The sequence below is a fragment of the Microcaecilia unicolor genome, chromosome 1 (genome assembly GCF_901765095.1).
Source record: "Microcaecilia unicolor chromosome 1, aMicUni1.1, whole genome shotgun sequence".
Classification (NCBI taxonomy): domain Eukaryota; kingdom Metazoa; phylum Chordata; class Amphibia; order Gymnophiona; family Siphonopidae; genus Microcaecilia; species Microcaecilia unicolor.
The window spans coordinates 348,865,657-348,882,471 of record NC_044031.1 but is presented as its reverse complement, the minus strand read 5'-3'; the positions used below and the strand labels follow the sequence as shown (position 1 = coordinate 348,882,471).

General features: G+C 46.3%; 1 protein-coding gene across 1 annotated transcript in view; it reads left to right on the top strand.

Annotated features, from left to right (window-relative positions):
* The window catches only part of LOC115474082 (polycystic kidney disease protein 1-like 1), an 868,156-nt gene extending 851,562 nt beyond the window's left edge, over positions 1 to 16,594 (top strand). The window contains exons 19-21 of the mRNA XM_030209405.1: positions 8,716 to 8,778; positions 9,548 to 9,707; positions 16,517 to 16,594. Of these exons, the coding sequence (XP_030065265.1) occupies positions 8,716 to 8,778; positions 9,548 to 9,675 (191 nt within the window). The 3' untranslated portion in view covers positions 9,676 to 9,707; positions 16,517 to 16,594. The remainder of the gene's footprint in view (positions 1 to 8,715; positions 8,779 to 9,547; positions 9,708 to 16,516) is intronic.
* The last annotated feature ends 221 nt before the right edge of the window (positions 16,595 to 16,815 follow it).

The window sequence follows — 16,815 nt, the reverse complement described above, 5'->3', positions numbered from 1 at the left end:
CCCCCACCCCCTAACCCCTGTACATCCAAGACTTCCTATTATCTGTAAGAAAGTAGAAACTAGGTATTAAGAATTTGTCTCTTTGCTGACGGTTGTAGCGTGTTCCAAAATCTACTCCAGGTTTGTTGCAGACGCCTCCCTTCTGTGGAATCTAGTTTGTGAACTCCACTCCACTCCAGCTTCAGCAGATCTATCATGAGTGTTCTCCATTGGGTGAAGCTCGGTCCTTTCTGCTCCCTCCAACAAATTAAGATCACTTTCTTCCCAATCAATACCGTACGTTGCAAGACTCGCCGATACCCCGGCAGTGCCGGTTTAACATATCTGTACACATCAAACATCAGTGGCTGCAACACGGTCTTCTGTTCCAGTGCTGGAACTGTTCAGGTGCTGGAACTGAACCAAAAACTCCTGCAAAGGAAAGGTTTAATTCTGACCTCTAAATCCCAAATCTTCTCAACTAGCTGTTTTTTAGGTGAGCTACCTGATAATCTCTTTAAATTTAATGCTTATTGCTTAATAATTTTAATTAGCACTGTGAAACCTCTCTCTCTTTCTGGCTTTCTTTCACAGCACTTAGCTGACACTTTGGGAACTTATAATCCCACCCTCCCCACCCCACAACCCCACCCACCCCAGGGTCCATTCAACTAGAGCATCCCCTTGATCACAGCACTTAGCTGACACTTTGGAATTTATAATCCCACCCACCCACCCCAGGGTCCATTCAACTAGAGCATCCCCTTGATCACAGCACTTAGCTGACACTTTGGAACTTATAATCCCACCCCAGGATTTTCCACACATTTATAGACAAACCAAACCTCATTAACTTTACTCAATCATACACAGGAAGTCTTGCAGGCTGTTACTCCAACATAGTACACCTGTTCATACCCATTCAACCAATCAGGATGACTTTATTCTCTGCAATAATTGTGATGCTTAGTTTCAAGGCCAATCATCTGGAGACTTAAAGCTTGTCCTATCTGTCTTCAGCTATCTACTTTAAACAAGAGCTCTGTAAAGTAATGCAAGAATTAGATGCAATTAAAGCAACTTATAGGACTGTGCAGAATCATAACTTCTCACCACTGCCTCAAAGAATAAAACCACATAAGAACAGATGGTTCACAGTAGGCTCAGGCAGACTTCATCATGTGACACAGAAGCATCCGTGTGCCACTACAAATTCTTTTGCTCCACTACAGCACTGTGATGTTCCTGAAAATAAAACTGAAGCGGAAAAAAAAGAAAAGCAAGGAAGGTGGAACAAAAATATGAGAAGGTACCCAAAGAGAAAAACACCCTCACAAATCACTAAAACCAAAACACATACTAGAAATGTACATGGAAAGCAATGACCACAAATGCTCGCAGTCTAAGCAATAAAATTCATGGACCTTCAAGCCCTGATTTTGGAGGCTGACTTGGACATAGTTGCAGTCACAGAGGGACATGGCTCAATGGTTCCCATGGAATGGGATGCAAACATACCAGGCTATAATCTTTTTAGGAAGGATAGAGAGGGACGTATAGGTGGAGGAGTAGCTCTGTATGTGAGAAATGATATTGCAGCGACTGAAATGACAGGGAACTGGGGAAAGGAAGAAGCGTATGGATCACCTTAAAAAGAGAGATAGAACCTTGTCCACGTGGGTGTTGTCTATAGACCCCCGACACAATTGGAAGAACTAGATAAAGATCTGATCGCTGTATATCAAAAGTTGGGGAAGAAAAGAGAGGTGCTGTTGTTGGGAGATTTTAATCTGCCGGATGTAGATTGGAAGGTTCCGTCTGCAAAATCGGAAAAGAAGTAGAGAGATTGTGGATGCTTTCCAAAGTGCTCTGCTCAGACAAATGGTGAACGAACCCACGAGGGAGGGAGCCACGTTGGATCTGGTGCTCACGAATGGGGATAGTGTGTCAAATGTCCCGAGTGGCTGCGCACCTGGGAAACAGTGACCATCAAACGGTTTGTTTTGATGTAACGGCTCAATGTGGATGGCGGCCACTCTAAACTCAAAGTCCTGGATTTCAAGCGAGCTGACTTTAACAAAATGGGAGAATACCTGAGGGAAGGAGCTGATGGGCTGGGAGGGACATACGAAAAGTGGAAGGACAGTGGTCCAGGCTAAAGAAGTAATAAACAGGGCCACAGACCTTTATGTAAGGAGAGTAGATAAAAGCAAGAGAAAAAGGAAACCGATATGGTTCTCAAAGCAAGTGGCTGAGAAAATAAAGATTAAAGAGTTAGCGTTCCAGAAATATAGAAAATCTCAAGAGGAGGAACACGGGGAGGAATACCGGATGAAACTGAAAGAAGCCAAGAGAGAGGTTACGTCTGGCGAAGGCGGCAAGCGGAAGAACAAATTGGCTAGAAATGTAAGGAGAGGAGACAAAAACCTCTTCAGGTATATTAGTGAAAGGAGAAAGACTATAAAGGGAATTGTGAGACTAAAAGATACAACAAAATGCTATGTAGAAAATGATGAAGAAAAAGCCAATTTGCTAAATAGATACTTTGTTCTGTTTTCACTGAAGAAAACCCTGGGGAAGGACCTGAGAGAGACTCGATGTGCTGTGTGCCGCAACCCCATACAATCGGAGTGCAAACTTATACTGTAGTTCCCAGTGTCTTGTAAATGAGGAGCTATGTAAGAGGGATAACATAAAGCTTTGTAGCATGCTCTCAGATACCTCTACAGCAAGATCTGTGGAGGCAAGCCTGTGCCCGCTTCTTATAATCTATGTCCTCTGTAGTGTCCAGCAAATGTCTGTGATGATACTTTAATGGGACTTCGTTCTGGGATCCCAGAGTCAGTGCAGTGTTAAGTGTGTCTTGCACATCTTCACATAAATTAATCCAGCCCAATGATGTTGCGTAGTGTTTCACTTGTATGTAGGCAAACATGTCAGAAGCTGGTAGCGTATATTCTCGTTGTAAGTCTGTGAAAGATTGTAGTTGCCCTTCTTCATTTACCAACTGATATAAGAAGTGAATACCTTTCTGGGCAAACACTCCCAAAGTCGTACCAGCCGGGAAGTCTGGGTTGTGATATAAGGACAAAAAGGGCGATGAGCTCGCTGAGAAGCCATGTAGTCTGCAAAGCCATCTCCAGGTCGCCCGGGCCGAGGACAGAAAGGGATTTACACTGGTCTTAATGTCCAGGTTATGTTTAGTCGAGTGCAGCAATCAGCTAAGGTGAACATTGGGGAATGCAGCAGACTCCACCGTGGTTGCCGAAAACCCTCGCCATCCTGTCAGCTAATCCCTTATGTGCCTCATGGAGCTGGATATTGTGAGGTACCTAATACTTAATAAGCCCATTCCCCCATGCAATTTAGGTTTTTGAAGGACACTAATTGGGAGACGAGGTCTCTGACCCCTCCATAGAAATCTCTGAATCGCTCTGTGTAGTGCCCTCTCCTCCCTCTGCCTCAAATATAGTGGGAGCATTTGGAACGTGTATAACCATCTGGGAGCCGCCACCATATTAAAAAGAGCAATGCGCCCAGCCAAGGAAAGCGGGGACCTCCCCCACAACTGTAGCGTACGCCTGGTCTCTGTCAGCAGTGGCAAGACATTTATTTCATAAAGCAGAGTAAGGTCCTTGGGCATCATTATCCCCAGATATTTCATCTGCCCAGCCACCCATTTCAATGGAAATTGTCCCTGCCAGTTACTCTGGACCTCAACGCTCAGCGGCAACGCCAATGACTTTGTGCGATTTAGCTTAAATCCCGAGAGCTCTCCATATTCCCCTATCACGTTAAGTAGTCTGTCCATCGATTGTTGGGGATCGTCTAAAAGGAGCACTAAATCATCTGCATATGCCAGCAGTTTGATCATGTGCTCTGGCATTTGCGCTCCCCTGATAGCCTCATTTTTTCTAATTTCACATAACAATGGCTCTAGTGTTATCACGAACAATAAGGGCAAGAGCGGGCATCCCTGGCGGGTCCCCCGTTCGATCTCAAACTCCCCCGTCCAAATTCCTCCACTTTCTATCTAACACCCTCATCCTCCCCATCTCATCTGCCCGCAACCTCGGAGTCATCTTTGACTCCTCTCTCTCCTTCTCTGCGCATATCCAGCAGATAGCCAAGACCTGTCGCTTCTTCCTCTTTAATATCAGCAAAATTCGCCCTTTCCTCTCTGAACACACCACCCGAACTCTCGTCCACGCTCTCATTACCTCTCGCCTGGACTACTGCAACTTACTCCTCACCGGCCTCCCACTTAGCCATCTGTCCCCCCTTCAATCTGTTCAGAAACTCTGCTGCACGTCTCATATTCCACCAGAACCGATATATCACCCCTCTCCTCAAGTCACTTCACTGGCTTCCGATCAGATACCGCATTCATTCAAGTTCTCCTTCTTACCTACAAATGCACTCAGTCTGCTGCCCCTCACTATCTTTCTACCCTCATCTCCCCTTACGTTCCCGCCCGTAACCTCCGTTCACAGGATAAATCCCTCCTCTCAGTACCCTTCCCCACCACCCGCCAACTCCAGGCTCCGCTCATTCTGCCTCGCCCACCCTATGCTTGGAACACACCTTCCTGAGCCCTTACGCCCGAGCCCCTTCCCTCCCGTCTCAAGTCTTTGCTTAAAGCCCACCCTCTTCAATGCTGCGTTCGGCACCTAACCCTTACCGTTCAGTGAATCCAGGACTGCCCCAATTTGACTGCCCCCTATTGGACCGACCGTTCACTTGTCTATTAGATTGTAAGCTCTTTGAGTAGGGACTGTCTCTCTTTGTAAATTGTACAGCGCTGCGTAACCCTAAGTAGCGCTCTAGAAATGTTAAGTAGTAGTAGTAGTAGTAAAATTGCAGCCTTTGGTGATGTGTACAGAGCCTTAACTGGCTCAAGATACCAGCTCTGTACTCCCATCCAATGCAACGCCTCAAACATAAACGGCCACTGCACATTGTCGAAGGCCCGCTCTGCATCTAGGCTGATAATCAACCTGTTAGTGCCTGAGTCTTTAGCGTGCATCAGTGCTGCCAGAAGTTTCCGCACATTAAGCACGGACTTCCGTCCTCTGACGAACCCCACTTGGTCTTCGTGTATAATTTGAGGTAAGCTGGGTGCTATTCTATCAGCCAGTATTCGGGACAGGATTTTAATATCTACATTAATTAGTGATATCGGTCTGAACAAGCCCGGCAGTAGTGGATCTCGTCCCGATTTGGGTATTAAACTGATCAAGGCCGAGTTCACATGCCGGGGAAAGTTCCCTTGCTTGACCACCTCATTATAGACATCTAATAATGGCCCCACCACCTGATCTTTAAGTATTTTGTAGAACTCTCCGGTATATCCATCCGCGCCGGGCGCCGAGTGGAGCCGCAGCGTTTGATCCTGCGCAGAATTGCTTTTGCTGTTAATGGGGCATTTAAGGTCTCTACTACATTTGGTGACAATTTGGGCATGCCGGAGTTGTTCAAATAATCTATCAATCTGGTCCCCACTCTCTCTACCTCTCCCTTTTTCTTGTATAAAACTTCAAAGTGCTGTTTGAAAACTGCAGCCACCTCTTCCATTTTGGTGGTAATCCCTCCCGCTTGTGTACGTACCACTGGAATAAAATGCGGTTTCCTTGTGTTTTTCACTATTTTAGCCAAAATATCCTCCGGACTTGTCCCCAAATTTCTGGAGTCTAAATTTCCGGTAGATAAGGGAGTGGGCCATTTGTTCATGCAAAAAGACTATTCAGTGCCACCCGCGCCGCCATGAGGGAGTCATACCGAGTTGGCGTAGGGGTTTTAGTGTATGCTCTCTTCGCCTCTCTAAGCTGGCACTCCAAAACTATAACCTTTTGGGCAATGCATTGATTGCGCTTACACACATATGCAATTATATCACCCCTCAGCACCACTTTAGCTGCGGACCAAAAAAGACCCGGGTCCTTCTAGGTGTTGCTCATCTTCCCATTTCTCTTGAAGATATTTATTAAATTCTGGGGAGGAGAATAAATAGGCGGGAAATCTCCAACCTGAAGATTGTTGGAAAAAAGACTGTGCATCAAGGTCCACCCAGACTAACGCATGATCTGAAATTTCCTCTGGGCCTATGCAAGCGTCAAGCACCTGAGGAGAACAGGGACTGAGATGTACATATATAATCTAACCTGGACTGCGTACGATGTGCCCGAGATGTGTGCGTGTAGTCCCTTTCTTCTTGATGCAGCAATCTCCACGGGTCTATTAGCTCTGCTAGTTTACAAAAGGGCTCTAATATGGACTCGCTAGCTAATCCCCCCTCAATCTGCACTCTTGATCTATCCACGACGCGCGTCGTATACCTGATTCATATCTCCTGCTATTATCAGTGGTAGGTGCGAGTATTGTTGGCATCTATTTAGCAAGTGTGCATAGAAGCTCTTGCTTTTCACTAGGGGTGCATAGACACTAGGGTGTCTTTCCCTTGCAGGTTAATTTGAATTCCAATGTATTTCCCCTCTCCATCTTTGAACCTCAATTTGGCAGTGCACACCAGGGTCTTGTTAATCAAAATTGCCACCCCTCCCTTTCTTCCCACTGCCGGAGAACAAAACATCTCTCCCACCCCATGCCTTTTTAGTTTGGCATGCTCCTCGGACGATAATCTCGTTTCTTGCAAACAGGCTATTTGTGCCCCGTGATGTTTTAAAGCCGCCAGTATTTTTGTACGCTTCACTGGGGATGTGATACCGCAGACGTTCCAAGAGACCAGGCACACCTCTCTTTTCCCTAACCTAGCCAGGGTCTCCTATATGATGCTCCCTCAATGTTTCCTATGAGAACCCCCCCAGGGCGCCCAGCCTCACCCCAGAGTTCATCTGTCCCACTACACCACCTACACAATTCTTGATCTTACCTCCAGCTATACCTCCAATACCTAGTCCTCTACCTTCTTCCCCTATCATTTCCCCTCCCAGGAACCTGCTTTCCTCCCCACCCCCAACCCCCCTCCCCCTCCCTGCCCCAACTTCTCCTCCCTGCTCCCCCTCCCTTCCCTTCTCTTCCCCTTCCCTCTCTATTCCTCCAACCCATTCTACTGGATGGTAGAGTCACCTCCATGCTTGGGGCCGGTCCACCTCCCCCATACTGTGCAGGCACACTAAGCACCTTGTATTACCCCTAGTGAAGTTAGAAAAAACACAAAAAACATAGTACCCCTTCTCTTGCTGGCACGACCTTGCCCACCTCATGTTTCAAACTTCAGCTGCCAGGGCTTTTAGGACTGCTGGTGCCTCGATTATTTTCCAGTGCTTTCAAAAAGGTTGACACCTCATCCAGCTTATCAAATGCTTTCCAGCCGCACTCATGCTTGATCTTAAGCACTGCAGGATAAATTAACATGAACTGCATCCGCAGCTCATGTAGGCACCGGCATACTGGGGTAAACTGTTTCCTCCTGTCTTGCAGTTGCGCTGAGTAATCCTGGTAAATGCGGATCTGCTGCCCGTCAAAATTAATAGACGCTGTCTTCATCCTGTAGCCTCTCAGGATCTCCATCTTGTGGATGTAGTTGTGCACCTTTAATATTATCGTTCTGGGTGTCTGTCAGCCATCTTGTCTCAGTCCCACGCGGTGCGCCCTTTCCAGGCACAGAGGCCCCGCGTGGTCTGACAAGGCAAATTCAGCTTTAAGCCACTTTTCTAGCACTGAGCCCAGGACGCTGTCTCCTACCGATTCTGGTATTCCTACTATATGCAGGTTGGCCCTCCGAGACCTATTTTCTAGGTCGTCGATCTTCTCAGACAGTCCTTTGATTATGGAGGCCAGTTGTGCTACTTTTTGCGCCACCGGGTTAAATTCCTCCTCCACCACCGAAACCCGTCTTTCCAGCTCATTCATTCTCCGAGCAGCGTTTCGATGTTAGCAATTTGTGTGGTTAATCGATCCCATTTCGTTTCCAGCGCTTTTTCTACTGTTGTGGTCAGCTGTGCTAGTTGGTCTGCCATAAATACTGCTCGCTCCGGCGTCGGCTTCACTTCAACGCTCCCCTCTCCGGTCCTTGGCTTGTCTTTTTCTCTCTTGTTTGTGTGACTTGCCATGGTTTTTGCCGGGGTTTCCAGGAACTTATCCATGCACCGACGGCTCTTACGAGAATTGTAACTCTTATAATCAATCCGTTTGGGGTTTTTATCGAAAAAATAGGCTTCGGGGCCCCAGAGAGCAGGAGAACACATCTCGCTCTCTCTACAGCATCACGTGACTCCCTATCACTTTTATAACCTACCAACTCCACCCTAGCTTTGATACCTACTGTCAGTTACCCTTTACCAGTCCTCCCTCTGGGCTGTGCTCTCTCCTTCCCATCCATTATTGCTCTCCCTCCCCCCAGTGACTCTGGAGAGTCCACAGCAGTCTACTAATCCCCTGAGGAAATTTCCAACTGAATTTATGTCATATGCATTTCATCACACTGCCACACAAACATATATGGTCATGTCATGCACTGAAGTATAACCTGTCACACACCCAGCTGTAACCAGAATCACAGACACAGATGCATCATGCTACTACTTTCCTTCCATAATTGCCCTCCCTTCCTCTTCCCTGCTTCTCTCCTGTTCTTTGGACCTCTTCTTTTGTCATTGGAAACCTTAACTTCATGAAAGGATGCTATTTTCAAACTTCTGGGAATATCATAACTGCTTTTGGAAGTGAAAGTGAGATTCAAGCTTTTTGTAATACTGCTTCCTTTTATTCTGACAGATTTTGAGACTCATTATAGTGAGATTCAGGAAGGAGGAGGAGCCTCAGGAGGGAGACCAACTGGTAAAGCCATTATTATTGTTATTCGTTGTGATGTGTGGAAATGAATATTATGTATAGAATGTGTAAATGGTGCTTAGCCCTGGGCATCTGGCAAATGCCACATATGGAGGAACAAACCAGCACAAGCATGTCATCTAAAGGGCAATTCTAGAAGAACTGGGCACTCACATTTGCATGCCACTTGCATGGCAGAATTGTACATCACAGCAACTAAGCACTAATCTGTAAAGGTCATAGGTGCCATAGCAATGTAATGCAAGGGGGGTTAACATAGGCAGAGCATGGGAGAGGCATGAGTGGTGCTATCACTTACAGAATACTGTAAGTTACTTGTGCTTTTGCTGAATGTAGGCACTCAAGTTCTTTGAACCTAAGCAGCCGTTGGAATTTATTACTACTAAGGAAGAAGTTAAGGTCCAGGTCTGAATCCTAGAGTTTGAAAACACTGCAGAGACTGGCTGGCTTGTAGTAGCCTTTGGAGTTGCTATTTATTTCATGTGTTTCTTTTTTTATTATTATTTTTCTGTTGTATGCTTATTTCCTTAACTTTACCTCACAATTCTCTTTTTTCTTTTGTACTGATAAATGTAAAGTTTGTGTTTTCAATTTCTGCATAGTTTTCTACTTTGCATTTGGCTAAATTTCATTGGTCGCATTTTGCTATGATTATATAATTGGAACTCTAAAATAAAATTAAAAAATGAAAGTATCAGTCTTCAGAGGCCAAAAAAATGTGGAAGTTTTGCTACCTTGTTGTTGTTTTGTGTAGGACAAACCAGCAGCAGCAGCAAGCAGCACATCGACATCCAAAGTGGTGATAATTTAGTTGATTCATCCAATTTTGCCAACATACCCTGCACCTCGTACTTTTGCTGGACGGTCCAAAGGGCCCATTAATGAAAACATTTTTCAAACCTATACCACATCAGGTCTGTATTCACTTGTTTATAAATGTTTTGTCAACATTCAGCCATAACTTGAAACATCTACCTTGTGTACAGTGGTGGAAAATAAGTATTTGATCCCCTTGCTGATTTTGTAAGTTGCCCACTGACAAAGACATGAGCAGCCCATAATTGAAGGGTAGGTTATTGGTAACAGTGAGAGGATAGCACATCACAAATTAAATCCGGAAAATCACATTGTGGAAAGTATATGAATTTATTTGCATTCTGCAGAGGGAAAATAAGTATTTGATCCCCCACCAACCAGTAAGAGATCTGGCCCCTACAGACCAGGTAGATGCTCCAAATCAACTCGTTACCCTGCATGACAGACAGCTGTCGGCAATGGTCACCTGTATGAAAGACACCTGTCTACAGACCTCAGTGAATCAGTCAGACTCTAACCTCTACAAAATGGCCAAGAGCAAGGAGCTGTCTAAGGATGTCAGGGACAAGATCATACACCTGCACAAGGCTGGAATGGGCTACAAACACATCAGTAAGACGCTGGGCGGGAGAAGGAGACAACTGTTGGTGCCATAGTAAGAAAATGGAAGAAGTACAAAATGACTGTCAATCGACAAAGATCTGGGGGCTCCACGCAAAATCTCACCTCGTGGGGTATCCTTGATCATGAGAAGGTTAGAAATCAGCCTACAACTACAAGGGGGGAACTTGTCAATGATCTCAAGGCAGCTGGGACCACTGTCACCACGAAAACCATTGGTAACACATTACGACATAACGGATTGCAATCCTGCAGTGCCCGCAAGGTCCCCCTGCTCCGGAAGGCACATGTGACGGCCCGTCTGAAGTTTGCCAGTGAACACCTGGATGATGCCGAGAGTGATGGGAGAAGGTGCTGTGGTCAGATGAGACAAAAATTGAGCTCTTTGGCATGAACTCAACTCGCCGTGTTTGGAGGAAGAGAAATGCTGCCAATGACCCAAAGAACACCGTCCCCACTGTCAAGCATGGAGGTGGAAATGTTATGTTTTGGGGGTGTTTCTCTGCTAAGGGCACAGGACTACTTCACCGCATCAATGGGAGAATGGATGGGGCCATGTACCGTACAATTCTGAGTGACAACCTCCTTCCCTCCGCCAGGGCCTTAACAATGGGTCGTGGCTGGGTCTTCCAGCACGACAATGACCCAAAACATACAGCCAAGGCAACAAAGGAGTGGCTTAGGAAGAAGCCCATTAGGGTCATGGAGTGGCCTAGCCAGTCACCAGACCTTAATCCCATTGAACACTTATGGAGGGAGCTGAAGCTGCGAGTTGCCAAGCGACAGCCCAGAACTCTTAATGATTTAGAGATGATCTGCAAAGAGGAGTGGACCAAAATTCCTCCTGACATGTGTGCAAACCTCATCATCAACTACAGAAGACGTCTGACCGCTGTGCTTGCCAACAAGGGTTTTGCCACCAAGTATTAGGTCTTGTTTGCCAGAGGGATTAAATACTTATTTCCCTCTGCAGAATGCAATAAATTCATATACTTTCCACAATGTGATTTTCCGGATTTAATTTGTGATGTGCTATCTCTCACTGTTACCAATAACCTACCCTTCAATTATGGGCTGCTCATGTCTTTGTCAGTGGGCAAACTTACAAAATCAGCAAGGGATCAAATACTTATTTCCACCACTGTATATATATAAAGTGACATCTATTTCAATGTGTGGTTTTGTAGAAACCCACCTAAATGTTACTCAAATGCAAATTTTAAATAACACTACCCAAAAGTTAGTGCCTAACACAGTTAATGTCAGCTTGAGCAGTCCGAATGTTTAAATCTGATCTTTTAGCACCGTGTCCTTTTTCAACTCTGAGGGCTCTGCTTACTAAGGTGCGCTAGTGTTTTTAGTGAGTGCACAAAATTAGCGCGCACTAACTGTGTAGGCGCCCACACAGCATGTGCTAATGGTTACCATGCGTTAAAAGCACTAACGCGCCTCTAGCGCAGCTTAGTAAACAGGGCCCTGAGTATTTTAATTAAAACCAGTGGCGTAGCCAGACAGCCAGTTTTGGGTGGGCCTGAGCACAAAGTGGGGTGGGCACAAAATTTCTCTCTCCCCCCTCTCCCCAGCACTTCCCAATTCAAAATACAAATACTTTAGCAGATGAGGATCCCCAGTCTCTGTCAGCTGCAGGCTTCAGAAAGATGGCCAGAATTTCCTCTCCACCAAGCCCAGTAGGCAGCAGCAACTCCTCGAGCCACTGATGCCAGCACCCCATACATGCTTAGTTGTCAGTGGCTCCAGGATGCTGCCCCCAACTGCCAAGCTCAGTAGAAGAAGGCATCTCTGGCCAGCTTCAGAAGAGACCCCAGCTAGTAGGGCTTGGGCATCCCCACTAGCTACAGCAAGGGTCAGGGCTGCCATTAGCCATGCTGGTGACCAGGGCAGAAAATAAAGCCCCTCCCCCAATTCCCTCTCCTCTCCTCTCCAATCTCCTCATCTGCCATTAAAGTCACACTGACAGACCCTCACAAATTTCAGAACAATGGATCACAAATTAGAAATAAAAATATATAGACAAAATTGAACTGGGAACCTCAGCATGTACTGCAACACTGGAGAAAAAAAAACCCAAAACAAAACAAAAGCGCATTTCCTTTTCTACTTAATACAATAAAAAGATATCCGCTATGCACATTTCCCAAAGTTAACATATTCCATTTAAAACATTCAAAGTAAAATGATTTTCCTACCTTTATTGTCTGGACATTTTATTTTTCCATCATGTTGGTTCCAATTTCTGTTTCCCGCTTTCCTGTCTGTCTTCTGCTAATTCTTCAAGCGGTTGTCCATTTGTCTTTTTTCTCCTGTCGTTTCATTTCCTCACTACACCTATCTCTGAAATATTGCTTCCATTTTAGCTCTTTCCTTTTTTTTTTTTTCTTTTCTGCCTCTGTACACTCAAATTTCATCCTCTTTCTAAATCTTTTCCTTCTTTTTACTTTTCAAATATCTATCACATTTCCATCTCCTTTCACCCACTAGCTCTCCCATTCCCCATCTCTCTCCTTCTCAGCCTTCCAGTCCCTTCCATCTTCAATCTATGCGCCATTACCATATTTCTACCCCCTGTGATCACTATTCTGTCATTTTTTCCTTGCCATCTCCACTCCCTGGGCCTCTGCCCCATGCTTTCCACCATTCCAGGTGTCTCCCTCCCCCTCCCCTTCCAGCCCAGCATCTGTTCCCTCTTTCTACCCTCCTCACCCTCGTAGCCTGATATTTCCCTATCCCTTTTACCTCCCACCACCAGCATCTTCCTGTCCCATCTCTTTCCCCTCCCCCATTGTCCAGCATTTTTCCCTTTCTCTTCCCTACCATCCATTGTCTGTCTTCTCTCCCTGGATCCATCTTCCCTCTTTCTCCCCTCCGCCGCTTGTGCATCTCTCCTTTCCGCTCCTCCACCTTCATGTCCAACTTTTCTCCCTCTCCCTGCCTTGAGCCCCTGGTTTAACATCTCTCTCTACACCCACCTCCCCATCCTTCCTTTCCCTCATCTCAATGCCATGTTCAACATTTCCCCTCTCATCTCTCCCTCCCTTCCACTTCCATGTCCAAGACGTTTTTTTCTCTCAAGCCCTTTCCCTCCCTCTCCCCATCCCACCCATATCCATCAATTCTCCCTCTCTTTCCCCTTGCAGCATCTCTTCGTCCCTCCCCCCACCTAGCTCTACCCTGTCCCACTCCCTCATCCCAACAGTGCTCCTGTCTCTCCCCGACCCCCCCCCCCCACCACTACACACACACACAAACCAACCAACCAACCACCTGCCCGCCAGCATGCTGCAGGAGTTTTTCCCTCCCTTTCCCTAGCCACCACTCACTGACACGCTGGCTGCAGGCAAAAGGTAAAAAAACAGAAACAGCGGGATCCTCGGGAGCAGGCCTTCTTTCCCCTCCCCTTTGGGCAGCACTGCAGTCTAACTGTACAGCAAAGCTGCACGGCACTGGGTCCGTTCTGCTACTACGCTGCTGCCCTCCGCTCCGTTGTCATCATCTTTGTCTTGCAGAGTTGTTAGTTCTGCTGCTTATCTGCAGCGGATCCGCACGCTGCCAGGGCTGTCTGCTGCTGCGACTGCTTCCTTCTGGCCGGCCTCACCTTCTTGATACTCTTTCTGAAGAGGCGGGGCCAGCGCAGAGGAAGCAGTCGCAGCAGCAGACAGCCCTGGCAGCGCGCGGATCCACTGCAGATAAGCAGCAGAAGAACTAACAACTCTGCAAGACAAAGATTATGACAACGGAGCGGAGGGCAGCAGTGTAGCGGCAGGGCGGACCCGATGCCATGCAGCTTTTCTGTACAGTTAGACTGTGGCGCTGCCCAAAGGGGAGGGAGGGCCCGAGGGAAAGAAGGCCTGCAGCGTGCACCGTTGCTGGGTGGGCCTGAGCCCAAAGTGGGTGGGCCCAGGCCCACCCGTGGCTACGCCCCTGATTAAAACTCGATCGTCTTTTGACAACATTTTGTTTATCAACGCACAATGACATCACAGATGATGTCAGCGAGTAAGTAAGTAATTAAGTCATGTCGGAAGCAGATCTGTGACAGCATCTAGGACAGCATAGGGATTCCTATGTAATTTGGCGTTGGTGACGCCAAATTTACATGCACGTAAAATTTTAATTAATTTGGTACTGTTTCGAGGTTATTGCAAAATGTTTAGGGGCTCACCTTTTTCCAGACACAGTATATTCAGTGACACTATCCAGTCAATATTGAGCCGGAAGCAGTGAGTATTTTTCTAAACGCTGCCAGCTGCCAGCTAAAATAGTCTCAGATATTCAATGCTGGACCATGTTTGGGCACCAGCTTTGAATATCTGGTCGGCAGCACACCTAGAAGTTATCAAGTTATCAGTTCTGGCTGATATTCTGTGCCATACCCACATATCTAACCAGACAAAGTTAGGATTGCCTTTTCTGAGGTCCAGCTTCCTCACTGATTCTGTTCCTAGACCATGCCAGCACTGCCTGGTTTGTGCCTGGGCAGTCAGAGTCGACAACCAGTGGCACTTCGTGGTTACATGCTGATGAATATCAGTGGCTAGCAAGCTCAGCATAGTTTAAGCGTGCAGAAGCCTTTCCTATACTCTTAAACCATGCTGAATCTTTGCCCCTATGTGATCAGTTATATCTGCTATTTTGTGTGACCAATCTAGATGTTTCATTTTTCACATTTATTGCCTGAATATTGCCACTTTAATGTATCAATTGTATAACTAAGTGGTACTATCTATAGAATACGCCAGTCCCCAAACTCTTTTTGGATGGATATCTATGGCTATATGTCCAAAATTATTTGTTCATATATGGATGAACCCTGAGCCCTAGTTTTAATACAGCAGTTTTACTGCTATATGTCTCAGCATTACTCCCACCCCACTAGAGCCCAGGGACCCTCTAGTAAGCCTGGAGAGTAGATTAGGGGGTGGGGTGGGTGTTGGGTCTACACGGGGTGTCTTTTGAGGCCTGGGGTGTAGGTACAGTTTGGTGGGTGGTTGCACACCACATGGTGGAATCAGAGGGGTGGGGGAAAGGGGATTACTGATGGGAGGATGCTGCTGTGGAAGGGCTGTATGGGGGGATGGGGGGTCTCTTTCTCTGTGGGGAAAGGTGTTGCCTTGGGGGAAGAGTGATACCACAGGGGAGGGTGATGCCTCATGGGTTGGTGATGTTTTGGGGGACATTTTCTCAAAGGAGCAGCGATTTTACAAAGCTGGTCCCTCATCTATTTAGGGAAGTGAGATCACATTTGTTTTCCCCAGGTGGAGCTTTGTCAAATTGCTGCTCCATCTGGACATTGGGATGTGCAGCCCTGCTCCTATTTTACAAGGGACTCTACATTTGGTAGACCCTCTTGTAAAACAGTGTAAAAATGCTACACTTTCTGACTTGGACTTGTGAATTCCCCTTTCCACATCCTTTCTAAAATGCCACTGCACTAACTTATCCTAATGAGAAAACTTGACAGATGTTAGTCACTGCCTGGGGCACACAAAAGCTATGCACTTTACTCAAATCAAAGCCATGAACTTCCCCGTTTCACCATAAATAGCTATAACTAAATCAATGAAAAGTTTATGGAATGAGAATCTTCTATTTTCAAATATTTCTCTTGTCATTATACCAGTTTTAAGAGTGTCCCATTAACTATATGAGCAAAGCTTGAGCTCATCTTTTGGGCGCGTGCTGGGCCACTTTTTAATGCAGCTGGGAAAAAGGCAAATTTTTAATGGACCTGCGCTAATATTAAAACTAGTGAATGCCCATTTATGGCCTGAGCCCTTACCGCCAGTCATTGACTTAGCGGTAAAGGCTCATGTGCTACCTGCGTGGTAACCATGCAGCGTGCGCCAACATGGCCACACTGCCAGTTACTGCCAGGAACGCCCCTGTGGTAGATTATAGAAAAATATTTTCTACGTGGGATTTGGTGCATGCCAAACTCGGAATTACTGCCAGGCGCACGCACTACCCTGGCATTATTGCCAATATGGCACGCGCTACCCGTGTATTAGCACTCCTGCAACTTTGTAAATGGACCCCTTATTTATTTATTGGGATTTATTAACCACCTTTATGATAAGATTCACTCAGTGTGCTGTACAGCAGGTTCAGCTTGACATAAAACTTAGCAATTATGTTAAAAGCATAACAATAGTGAAATGATCAGACATAAGCATTAACACAATCGATGAGATAAACTTGGAGATGATAAACTGAATCCTAGAATCCATTCCATATCATCTAGGTATTCTGGTTCTTTTCTCTGCCACAGGTACCTTTTCTGAGACAGTGACGTTTAAGCCCTTTGTACTCAAGTCGAGCAAGATGTATATGCTCGAAGTCTCTTTAGGTAAGCTATGATCTGTTCGGGGTTCTTACTCTCATTTGGAAGGGGGTCAGTGGTGTAGCTAGGGGGGGGCGCACAGATTTTTGGAAAAATCGCACCTATGCGCTATGTGCCAGTAACTTTCCATGCCGCCTTCCATGTAGTCTTGCATCTTTCTCCCTGTGTTTCTTCTGCTGCCTGCTGTCTCCTGTCTGCGTCGTCATTTTTACTGCCCTGAAGCGTTC